The following is a 13,202-nucleotide window of genomic DNA, read 5'->3' on the forward strand; positions in this document are numbered from 1 at the left end:
AAGAGGATGAAAAGGAGGGAAAAAAAAAATAGTAACGATTTTGACTCGAAGAGATTGCTTGGAAACTGCATTTTGCACTGGCCGACACTTGGCCGACCTTTTCATAAAATTCACATCCTCGTTTATTCTATATAAACGAGGACAGATTTTTCCGTGTGATCGAATAACGAGTAACAAGTTCAAACAAAAAAATGGAACAACGATCCGTCCATTGCAAGGATTTCCATCAATTTTTTTTTTTTTTTTTTTTTTACACCAAAGTCTAACAACCATTGGCGAGTTTTCTAAACTATTAACGATTTTATTCCCGAGTTTATTTAACAATGCTCTCGTCGTCTGACAGATAAGGGTAAACCATTTGACATTTAGTGGAATAAATTTCTTCTTGGATCGAACAAAAAATTTAACCTCAAATTCTTAAAAAGTCTAACCATTTAATTCGTTGAGTGACTCCAAATTCATCTCTAAATATATTATCACGTTCCTCTCCCTCCAAAAAAAAGAAAAATCGAGAAAAATAACAATTACAATTCGTCGTTGAAGTGAAAAATTGGGGCAGGGAGCAAGAGGGCTTCCCTCCTCGAGAGAAAAAAAAATCGAGAGAAATAAATTTACACGAGCATTTCTCTCTGGGTTGTCATCGACAAAGCAACACGTTTCCCGCGTGCACGCGTCGGCTGGCGCAGGAAAAGTCGCAGGAAACGGGCCTCGAGGGCGCAAAAGGAAAAGTTGAACGGCGAAATGTCACGGGTCGACCGCGATATGGGCCGCTGCGTAAAGCAAATTTCCTCGTCTCTCTGTCGAGGACGGGGCGCGGCCTTTATACCATCGGCCATGGCAACGACGTTTCCCTGGAACAATGCCCGTTATACGTCTCGATTTCGCCGCTTTGTCGATCCAGCGTCGTTTCTGCGCGAGCGGATAGAATCTGAAAATCGGTGGATCCCTCCCTCCTGATATCTTTCGACCGGTTCAATTTCCGTGGAATCATTTAATTTCGAGCAATTTTGGATCAAACAGGCGAGGAAAATTGTTTTGGATTGTTTTGGAAAAGCGATTGTTCTTCAACGGGACAAATTATCCTTTTCGTTGTCCAGGATTCGTTGTTAGATTAATGTATAGCGTTTTGCAACATCGAGCTATTAAGCATACTGTGATTTTTTTTTATTATTTAAAAAGTATATAATTTAATTAATAGATCAAAGGATCAAATTTGATATGAATTCCATTTTTCTCCATAATCGTATTAATAGTTGATAAATATTTAATTATACCTAAAAGAAAATAGGGAATGTTGAGGAGGAAGCAACATCTTCGTTTCGTGTTTGTAAACCTGCTCCATTCGTTTATAGGATTCCGTTATAGTTGTTCTTTTCTGGCACGATAAAGACTCTTAAAGGATTTCAGACTTCCCTCGGTGTTTCTTAATGTTGAGATGTTCTTTCTTGGAAAATATTAATTTATTCGTGGACACAGAGAGTCTTGTAAGTAAATGAGATTAGATACACCGTCTTATTTTATATAATATTCGCGAACGAATGAAAAACTCAAGATAACGGGATTAATCCGATTAAATTAATAATACTTGAATAATAATAATAATAATAATCCTTCGAAATAACAATCTAAGAATAACAGCAATATACCTTCGACAACAACATTAAAATCGAAATTACTCCTCAGTTCATTTCCAGGATCATTTGCATACTATATAATGCTTTAAAGCGTATATGTATATATATATATATGTACGGAAAAATGGAACGAAGAGGGCATCCAGCGTTTAAAAGAGCCATAAGGCGTTTCTAAAACAGCTTCCGGTGTGCCTCCGTCAATATTGAATTTCCCCGTGATTACATAATAAAGTAAACATCGTTTCAACCCCTTTAACCGAGGCTATCGACCGTCTCTCGAATTAGCCCGATGCAAGTCATGTAAATTAGCCACGACCACAACTCAGAAGGGATTCTCTAGCCTACTCTCTTAGTCTCTGGTGGCGACAGAATGGAATATTTGAAATATCAGTCGGTCCACTCGCGTTCGTACGGTTAATCGAACAAATTTTACGTTATATCAACTGTTTTAGCGATTTGATGGATGGATTCGTTCTTTCCTCGACGATGATAAAAAATGAGAAGAACAAGTGGTTGTACAATGTATTGTTTCGTATTGGCCTCTAAACTTTTTGAATCTTCTCTTCCTTCGTTACTTTCTCTTTGCATAAGAATCAGAATTGAGGATGCAAATGCAGATTTTGAGATTCTCAATGTAATTTCCATTGGCGAAAAATTATCGTTGAGAGTATCTTCTGATGAGTATCTTCATTCTTGAAATAAATAAATGATTCGAAGATATTTCTTCTCATCGCGAAGTTCAATGGAATTTTTCATCAAAAATCGTGATGGTATTTTTAGAGATGGTTTTATGAAGTTTTTAAAAAAAATATGGCTGTGTTTTTATTAGCAGTGAAAAAAATTGAAACACGGTAACTATTATCGATTTACAATAAAAAAATCGAAATATATCTCTTCGCTAACCGAAAAGTATACGTATGCTCGTGTGTAAACCAATAAACTAAAATTTAAAGAAATAAATTGAAAAAAATAAATGGATAAACAAACGAGAAATTTAAATAACCTAGGAAACAAATAAAACGATCTCATAATATAAATATATACAAAATATTTCTTATTTGTTTGGCGGGGCAATACACAATAGGCTGATCATATATCGATTCGTTCCACTTGCCTGTAATCTTATATCATCGTACGTTTTCTCGCATCGTTGTTCGCCGTACGTTGAACCTTTCTTTTTTTGTCTCTCTGAAATTCCTTTTTATTTTCTAATATAATAAAGATTGAAAATTATTCCCAGATTGTAATAAATAATAAATTACGTTAGCCCTTCATCCGATGCATAATACGCAGGGTTTAACGGGTTTATGATTAAAATGGATGCCATCCCGCCTCGGTTACAAATTTATAAAATACACAATGACGAAAGATTAAGCACACCCTCCTCAACGATTGAACGCCCAATTATGGCGAAAGGGGAGGCATTCTATCATCCTTAAAGAATAAATAAACCAGCCATCTGCTATCATTTTCCGTAATCTCGATGCTAATAAGAAAGAAAAATCAATCGATCTCTGTCTCTGATTTGAAACTTTCCTCAATTTCGAAGCACGTAACAATATTGAAACAATTGATTCAACTAATATTAGCAATCATTTTTACGCCCGAATAATATCATTCTTTAGCATTCGAGATAAAAATCAATTTCCGAATGCGAGACGCGCATTTCCTTCGCTTGATTAAGCATCGCACGGCGAAATAAATTTCATAGATTTTCTTCTCTCTTCTCTTTCCTTAAAGAGACTTCTTATTTCTCTTGAATAATAAAAACTTACTTCGAATTTCTTTTCTAATCGTGGCGGCAGCCTAAGTTTCTTTAAGTTTATGCGCGTAAATCCAATCGTGTCTTGTCGTTGTTTCGAACAAATGTAAACAGACGATGGTTTTCACAGTTGGTCGCGTGTTAGAAGGATTCTAACGAAGAGATTTCGAGAGAGATAACGATATAATTGGGAAGGAAAGCAGTATCGTTCGTGCCCAGACGACACAAAGTTTGGTGATTTCGTTTTAAGGAAAAATATTTTGTAATGTTGCTGCTCTTCTTTTTTGCATTCGATTTCCTTCGTTTTCTTTGTTATAATTTTTTTTTTAACGAAGAAAAGAAAATTATAATTAATAATCCCTCCGGAAATTCAACAGTGAACGAAAACTATTTTCTGAATAATTTTGTTATTCAATGAAGTATCGTTTTATATATAAAAGAAATTTATCAACGTCAATTTTTCACGATGGATATTGCAGACGTGTCTCGAATAACGTAGTGTCGCGCGAAAAAAGAAAGGAAGAAAAAAAATAGGGGAAGAAAAAGAGAAAGAAGAAAGTGACTAGGGGAAGAAAGATAGTTAATTCTCAGGGCACGAGTGTTCAATTATATGAAGACACAATGGAACGAAGATTGATTATTAAGATATTTTTCATGTTCGTTTCGTACAATTTTCTTATTATTGAAACAGATTTTTCTATACAGGCTCCACACATCGATAACAACGATGTAAAATATCACGGAAAAGATCGTTTCAAAATGTTCATAATTTTTTATTTAAAATACGACGACTTTAAAAATAAATTGTCAACTAAAAATTTTTCGAAATCATTTTTATTTTAATGATTCTGTATAATATGCCGCGTGAAATTTTCTTTGTAATTCCTCTTTGTAATTATTTACAAGTAGAAGAATTACTTTATTTAAAAAGTTAAAAAATTAATTACACGAAAATAATTATTCTAATTTTCATTATTATTCAAAAAATATATAACCGTTTGTTTTATACCGTGATATGTACGACAAATGGCAAGTGAGTTATTATCCGATTGTGTCTGACGTGACGATCCACGAAGTATCTGGAGCATAATAAACGGACACAAAGCTGAGAAAAAATAATGAAGGACAGCGAGGAGGAAGAAAAATCGATGACTCGATAACGCAAACAATTATCCGTGTAAAAAAAAACAACTATCAGGAAGGTTGGTCTTGGTATATAAATATATACCAAAAGCATATAAAACAAACCTTATTTCAACAATCTATTGCCTATTTTCGAAACAAAAAATACTCATAAAAATATCATTTTACGCGTAACCATTTAAAGACCATATTAAATTAAATTAAAAGGGAATAATTTTCACGGAAAATTCAATTAACATTTATCAACCACCAATTCCATTTCAGCATCTGTTTCTCCATTTTACTCCGTCCAAGCACCGCGCTTTCAACTTTTCCAACACCAACAGCCCTGTTCTACTATCCGTTCCGCACATACTTCCATTCTACTCGAACATTCACCACTTCTACTCATTCCGTCTGATAAGCCATCCTCCCCCACGCCTCTTCTCCGCTCGCGGACATCGCGTTCCGCTCTACTTTTCCTCCCTTTCACAATAGTCGAAACCTACTCCCGTCCAACTCATCTCTCATCCAACTTCTACACATACATATATTTCGTCACTTCCAACAAATCAACCCAAAACTCCGGCCTGAATATTTCCCTTTCTTCTAACCGTTTGACTTATAATCCAAGCATATCCGTTACCTTTTATTTATTCTTCACGCGTGAAATAACGCTTGTTACGCGAGCACTAATACTAATACGCCATTCCAAACGACTACACTTGCAGTCTGGCCGTTGGAGGTGAGGATAATCGGGTCGAACCAGCCGTTGTCCGCGGGCAAGAGGTACGAGCTGGTCTGCGTCACTTCCGGCTCGAGGCCACCGGCCACGGTAACCTGGTGGAGGAACGATCAACGTTTGGTGGACACCAAGGAGAGTGTAAGTACGAGAGAATGATGAAAAGGCGAGACACCAACTCGTTGGCCGAGAATCCAGGCCTGGCTATTCCCTGGCCTCGACTCGTAAATCGAAGTCAGAGGCTCTTAAATCGGTGAAATATCTCGCCTACCCGCCCGAAATATATACTTGTCGCGGAAAGAAAAAGGTGGGGTGAGGGAATCGAACTCGAATCTCCTAGTTGCGAACCTGGCTCTAAAAATGATATATCGTGGATATTATTTTTCCACACCCGAGTCGAAGAATTTTGTCGCGTGGAAACTGGTTCCTACGAAGATTTTGGAAATTTATTTCTCCTCCCCATCACTGTTTTAATCCATAATATCATATCCATGACACTTGAACTTGCAAAATTTCATTCGTCAATTAGAACGTTTGGAGGAGAACGTAGAACTCTTTACATCATTCCTCTCTTGTTATTTAAACAAGAAAGAGGTGTGAAAATGATCGTTGAACCATGATAATTACTCTTAGGTGACTTATTAAACTTAAACGCAAAGTTTTTATTCGTGCAAAAACCTCGTTGCGCGGTTTTGAAAGTAGGTTCTTGCGCAACGCTCCACGTTGTTACAAATGTAGGAAAAACACGAAGTTAAGAAGTTAAGAAGAAATAAAATAAACTTTTCTCTCGGCAAACTCTCGGCGTTTAAAAACTTTGCAGATGCGCCTCACCGTGAAGAGTGAAAGGGAGCAAACGAGATTCGATACACCGCTCGACGGTAACTTCTAATCTCTCAGCCTCTGACCTCTTAAAGGAACCGTGTAAAATACGTTGTTCCCGTACGCGTGCGCCCGTCCAGGATTCCCGTATACGCGAGAATAGCGTGCAGGGATATCGTTATCGCGTTAGGGCATAGCTTTAAGCCACGTTAAAAGCGCCATTAGACGGGGAATAATTTAAATCGAAGCGAGGCGGTGATGTGATAACGGTGTGCCTCCTAGTCGGATACCTCGCGAGTCCATGCTCTCGTTAGGGGCCCGTAATTAAGGCAAATCGAGCGGGCCACGAAACCGGAATACAACGGCCGGCTATTTATTGGCGACCCGAACCAATGTCGCTCCACGAAAAACAACGACCAACCTGGGGATTTAAACCTGCAGATTTGCATAGTTTACCTAACAGGTTTCGAATAGGAATTTTCGTAATTGGACGCGAACAAGTGGCTACGGTTCGAAGGAAAAATCGTAAGGAAGATAAAATCAAGATTAACATTGCTGCAACTTTGCAGTGCTGCATATCAATTAGAATTTCGATACGTGAGAATTTTTAGATGAATAATGATAGAAGAAGAATGTAGTATTTACAACCGCCAAAATAGATCATCGTGAAAGATGTAAAAGGAAGTTTATTATTTATCCCGTGCAATGACTGTGGATTGTAATTGCGGATATTTAGACGAGAGACATGGATATAAACTCTCTGCAGGCTAAAATTTTGATCGAGAGATCCGTAAAGCTCAGAGGGGGTCTGTGCCACATCGAAATAGTGAAAAAAGAAGTACGTGAGGAGAATCCTCGCGAGGAAATTTATCGAGAAATAAGAAGAACAAGAAAAGATTTCCACAAGGTTAACAGGTTGATTAAAGTATTATTACAACATTTCGATTGATGATCCATATGTATATCTCGAAAAGATTATTCGATTATACAATTTGTGAAATTCGTGTGAAAGATATCGGCGTTACGTTAGGCGTGTTAAAACGAGGGAAACGAAAGTTTCTTACCTACAAGATTACAGGAACAGGAAGAAGGAAGGTGAGTCGAGGAACCGTCCCGTTCCCTCCTATAGATTATCCTTCCTCCCTCGTATTTCTTCTTACGCCTCATCCTCTTTTGTTTAACTTTCTTATATAAGCGGCGGAACAAAGTCTCGCGGAACGAGAAGCGTCGACTCTGGAACAATATTTTCTCTGTTTCTCTCTTGGCAAGTGCCCCTTTTATTTCGTGTCCCTGCCACCAATCTCCGCGTCTCAAATATTTATATCCCCGATCGCGAAGGAAAATTGCGGATCAAGATTAAAATTTATATATCGATATAGATGTCCCTGTTTACGATCGAACCGTGATACCTTAATTGGAAATTTTATAAAGATACCTGCGAAAATTCACCCTTTCTATATTAATGGAACGGTTAAAGAAGAAAGAATTCCTCGCAGAATTTGAATATCTTAATTTTCCTGCGATTGAATATTTTCCAATTTTCTCATATATAATTTTTGAGAAACGATAATTAATGAAATTTTAAGAGAAATGTTAAAATTAGAAACTTTGATCGGAAATTAAAGTAAATAGAGGGTAAATAATAATAGAGGAGGGGAAGGAATTTTAAAGTTTTAACAAACGTATCTCGAGAACTCGGATGTGTAATAATTTCTTCGATAAGTCAGAAATAAGAGAAGAGAAGAAACTATATATATTCCGTGCGAGTCCATTTCTCAAGATTCCTTGTCATAACATAGCTTATCATAAAATTAAACAGATCTGATCTTGGAAACTATCTAAGCCTACGTATACTTTAGTCGAAGAAAATTTTAAACTAACCTATCTTCTCCTGATAACGAAACGTGCCTCTCTAAGCCTACGCCATGGACAGATTACTCTCATGGAACATTTCGAAGTTTACTGCTGAATCTAGACAGGAATATACGACCAGAGAAGAATACCGATACATTTCGAAGCGTGTAGCTCAGACAGAAATAAATTTTATTCGAACTTTCTTTCTTACTTTTTAATAACGTATACTGCGAGCAGAAAATAGAATTGATATACTCACGAATTCGAATGATTAAATATTCCGTTATTATTCATTTTCATCCTCCAGATTTATTAATAATTATGAAATGAATTTTGAATTGAATCTCGAAATGAAATTCGAATTTTCTAAAATTTATCATATATATATATATATATTTTTTTTTTCAATCTTCCCTTTCAATCTCTATTCACAAAATTTTTTTTCACCTGAAAACTGAACGCGAGATGTAACAAAATGATCCTATAACAACTTTGAATTCATTGAAAATGAAATTCGAACGAAAGACGTACGAGAGAGAGAATTGAGATGAAAAACCGAAGGGGGAGGGGAGCGAATTTGAAGAATAAAATTGAAGAAAAATATAGGACGCGGAAAGGAAAGTTATGATAACGATGTTACAGATGTCGAGCGATGGGAACACGACCACCAGCATCTTGTCTTTCATGGCGACCAAAACAGATGCCGGTAGACAATTGTCGTGCAGGGCTGAAAATCCAATCATGGGGAGCGAATCGATAAGGGACGACTGGGTACTCGAGATACAGTGTAAGCGTATTAAAGACACACTACGGAGAAACGGAGCGACCAGTTGTCGATCAGTTACGATTATTCACCACCGGAACCGACCGACATATTGACGTTTTCAATTTGCAGACACGCCGGAAACGCGGATACAGCTGGGCACCTCGTTGAATCCCAACGAGATCCGCGAGGGAACTGACGTGTACTTCGACTGTTTGATTCACGCCGAGCCTCCGGTTTATAAGGTTGAATGGCGACATTTGGTAAGCGACTTTAATCGTTTATTTATATCTCGTGTTTATATCTCAATTCTCGTGAGGTAAATCGAAAGGTGAATCGAAATTTGTAATTCTAAAGTTTTCAAATTTATATAATATATATGTATATATATATTGATATAATCAATTCGATTTAATTAATATGTATATATATATTATTTATATATATTATTTATAACAAATAAAATCGTAAATGTGCTTTCAATATTTCTATCTCTTTTTCTTTTTTTTTAAAATTTTTTCGACTATTTGTTAAATAATATTTTTTTTGGATTTTAAATTTTCATTCTCGAAGAAATAAATATTAGTTGCTGTTTATTATAATCTGGATAATAATAGTAAAGCTTTCGAAATTTTCAACGGCGCGCATCACAGTTTCAAGTTTGCGCGTTTTTCGCCCGTTTCCGTTTTTTATTCCTCCCTTCCCGCGATTACTACCTAAGAGTACGTCCTTTTATCCCTTAACTAACTAATTTAAACAAACTTGTTTCCGCGGGATCAAAAAGTTTCGAAAGTAGTAGATTTGAAGGGGAAAAAAAAGGTTCGCACGCGAGTCGAGGCCATCTTGTCAGCGCAGAAATAGGGATGGAAGTGCAAGGTTGGGCCGAAACAAGGATATTCAAAATTCCGTAACAGCATCGATCGCAAGAGGCGCGCTTCTTTATCCCCGTTTTATTCTTCGAACATCGTTGAAAAATGCAGGAAGATATTTCCCATGGGGTATGATATATGGTACAATTGAAACGTTCGAAATTGCATTTAAAACGACATCGAAAATTCTCCTTCTGGAAGAGTTGTAGCGAAATTTGAACGATTTTTATATTACCTTTTTATATATGGAAAAAAAAAGAAAGTAAAGAATTTTTATAAAATTGTCGAGTTCGAGAAGAAAATGTTGATTTAATGCAACATCTCCACGCGTTAATCGTATGGTATATAAACTCATCAACGCTGTATCAATCGCTCTTTGTTACAGGGGAAAACTCTTCACTCCAACGTCACACAGGGTATCATAATCAGTAATCAAAGCCTGGTGTTGCAAGGCGTCGACCGTAAAAGCGCAGGCAATTACACTTGCGTCGGATATAACACGGAAGGGGATGGGGAGAGCATTCCGTTTTATTTGAACGTAATGTGTACGTAACGTGTCGCTAAATAAATGATCAGACAAGATACGCGAAGGAATCTTCGTCGAACAATTATCTATATATTTCTTTTTCTTCTTCTTTTCTTTTCTTTCCTTCTAATTATCGGACGAAATAATATTCAATTTTCATCGTATAAATACTCGATCGAAAAGATTTTCGATCAAAGTCGTGAAAGAGACGCGCGGAATGGAAAAATTGATGCGATTCAAATCTCGAATTCCAGTCTCGCCCACTTGCAAACCGAATCAGACGAAGGTGCACGGCGTGGCGAAACAAGAAAAGGCAAACATATCCTGCCAAGTGGACGCGAACCCCCCCGAGGTTCAATTCCGTTGGACCTTCAACAATTCCGCCGAGAGTATCGACGTGGCCGCCAGTCATATCGCCAGGGCCGGCACATCCTCCATCGTCTCGTACACACCTATGACGGAATTGGATTACGGCACGTTGCTCTGCTGGGCCACCAATCGAATTGGACATCAACAAGTGCCCTGCGTCTATCACATCATACCGGCCGGTGAGGTATCTTTACGTGATAATTCCATCATGGAAATTCGGCTGTTTCGGTTGTGAACCTCCATAACTTACTTATTTTCTTTGCTTTCGTTTATCCTCACTTTAACCATTATTTGTGAATTTATCGTATCAAAACAAATTAGAAATCTTGAAAAAAAATATGGATTATTCCGTTTCACTAGTCAAACTTCTAATCGATACGCTAACTTGTCCACTTGTCTGATCAGAATCTATCAAGGCGGTCTATTCGTCCGACCAGATAGCGTCCGGTTTCACTTGTCGGCCCAGTCCACTAGTGTTCCACTATTACTCGTTCGATAAGTGTCACAATTCTACTCGTCCCCGACTTTACCGACAGGGACGTTTAATACAAATCGCAATCTGTGATTATCACTTCTTTTCGAAATATGAAAAGCATCGTATACACGTGTTTGTCAATCGAGAAAAGTTCGTAGGTTGAATATGAACGCGAAGAGAGATGGGAAAAAAATGAAACGTTCGCGGTTGGTGGTAATTACAAAAAAAAAAAAAAAAAAAAAAAGGAAGCGCTGGGCTGATTTTTCAAAAGCGAAAACCCCACCGGGGAAAATCGAGAAGTCCCGGGATTAAAAGGGAAGTTCGTTATCACGTATGCGCATGTATGTGTGGAAATCCGCGCACGGATGGCCCTATTTTTTTTTTTTTTTTTTTTTTTTCAGTGACGAACGTGGCCATCAAACTACTGAAAAGATCCAATTGTTGCACGAAAAAAAGAACGACTGTTCGAATTTCGCGCCAAAATATATCGAACGTTCATTACCTATATATCCGATATTCGATCAACGAGATGATCATTTATATTTTCGCGATAATAATATTTTTACGCGTGTATATTCTAACTGTCAATAAAAGTTCTACTATTTTTTTTTTCCCCCGTTCGAAAGCAGGATTAATTTCGATACTCAAAGGAAAACTTGGCCGCTTTTCGACAGAGGCAACTCGTGGCGCTCGTGGAGGAGATAGACGAGCAAAGTATTTTGAGAAATTAAAAGCAAAAAAAAGGATCAAAATAAAAATTCCGGCGCGTGATTACGGCAAGTCGTTTTTTGGAAACTACGAATACCCCGGTAACTTTTCCTTCTCTTCCTTTGATCCCATTTTTATCCGTTTTTTTCAACCATCTCGCCGCATTTCCTATCCTCGTTCCTTTCTTTCTCGTTAATTATTCTTTACGGCAAAACAAAATGGAAAACAAATTCACGGTGAAAATTAACCATCTGATATTTGAACGAAGTTTCGTGATATTTCGATAATCGCTGGCCAAATAATAATAAATTGAACAATAAAACTTTTGGAGTAAAATTTTTAAAAGATCGCGTTTAACCAATTCGTGAAATGAACGCGAGACTTTTTTCTTCTTCGTACGAACGTGTACACAACGAATGTATCGAACGATGTCTTCGTGAAAACAGTTATATTGCTTGTAAAATTTAAGGGAACACTGAAAAAGAGAATAATGGCCCGGAAGCTTTCGTAAATAAGTTTAAACAGAAGCTTCCTCGCTTCTTGTTTACGCTACCATAAAGAGATCGCGTTTCAGACGAAACATAAAGTGCTGCACTCTTTGTCAATCTAATATTTCGCAACGAAATTATTTCTCAGTATAGAGCCGTTATACGAACTTATCCTTTGTACTTTTTTCTTTTTCTTTTCTTTTTTTTTAGTATTTTTAGTATTTTTAATAATTCTCCTTTTAAAGTACAACGTATGTATCCATTGCTTCGTTCCATTTATCGACATTAATAATAGCTTTCTATCGTCTCTTCGCTTCTATCAATTAATTAATCTTCGAACGTAGATATAAAAATATTCGAAGAGTAATTTAATTTATAATTTCTTATGAATATGAAAGTAATAATTATCTAAAAGTAGTTATCGTAGACTTAATAAAACATATAATATCTATATAACTATATTATCAACTCCCATCATTTGTTCTAATAAAAATTTTCAAACGAAAGTTCAAGTCACGAATTCATCAAGAGATTTGTAAAATTTCAAAAAAATCAGAAAGATAAAATAAAAAGAGACGAAGCAATGGACCAGATAAGTGAAACGAGATAATTATGATCAGACAAGTGATGTAAATTGTACATTGGACAAGTACAGACACAAACTAATCACAATGAGACAATATGGCATATTAATAATCAAGACCAATACTATTGGTATAATAATATAATATACCAGACCATTGAACTCAATAAATAGATCCACGAATCGTGTATAACATTAAAATAGTACGTTACCTGCGGTGTCTGCATCAGGTCGGCCCGATATGGTTCACAATTGCACCACCTTGAACACGTCGACCAACTCGTTCTCGGTGCGATGCACGGAGGGGTTCAACGGCGGTCTACCCCAGTCCTTTCTTCTCGAAGTGAGGGAGAGCAACAGCCAGGAATTGCGTGCTAATCTGACATCGCCTGTGCCACGTTTCAGCGTCACCCATTTGGAATCGGGCGCCCTTTACCAGGCCTGCATTTACGCGTACAACGATAAAGGGCGGAGCGAGGCGATGGTGG

General features: G+C 37.1%; 1 protein-coding gene across 1 annotated transcript in view; it reads left to right on the forward strand.

Moving 5' to 3' along the window:
* Nucleotides 1–13,202, forward strand: part of LOC102672573 (hemicentin-2-like) — a 248,770-nt gene that overhangs the window by 232,776 nt on the left and 2,792 nt on the right. The window contains 6 exon segments of the mRNA XM_031509648.1: nucleotides 5,250–5,401; nucleotides 8,576–8,720; nucleotides 8,829–8,959; nucleotides 9,951–10,110; nucleotides 10,346–10,639; nucleotides 12,945–13,202. Of these exon segments, the coding sequence (XP_031365508.1) occupies nucleotides 5,250–5,401; nucleotides 8,576–8,720; nucleotides 8,829–8,959; nucleotides 9,951–10,110; nucleotides 10,346–10,639; nucleotides 12,945–13,202 (1,140 nt within the window).

The sequence above is a fragment of the Apis dorsata genome, unplaced genomic scaffold (genome assembly GCF_000469605.1).
Source record: "Apis dorsata unplaced genomic scaffold, Apis dorsata 1.3 scaffold_165, whole genome shotgun sequence".
Lineage (NCBI taxonomy): Eukaryota > Metazoa > Arthropoda > Insecta > Hymenoptera > Apidae > Apis > Apis dorsata.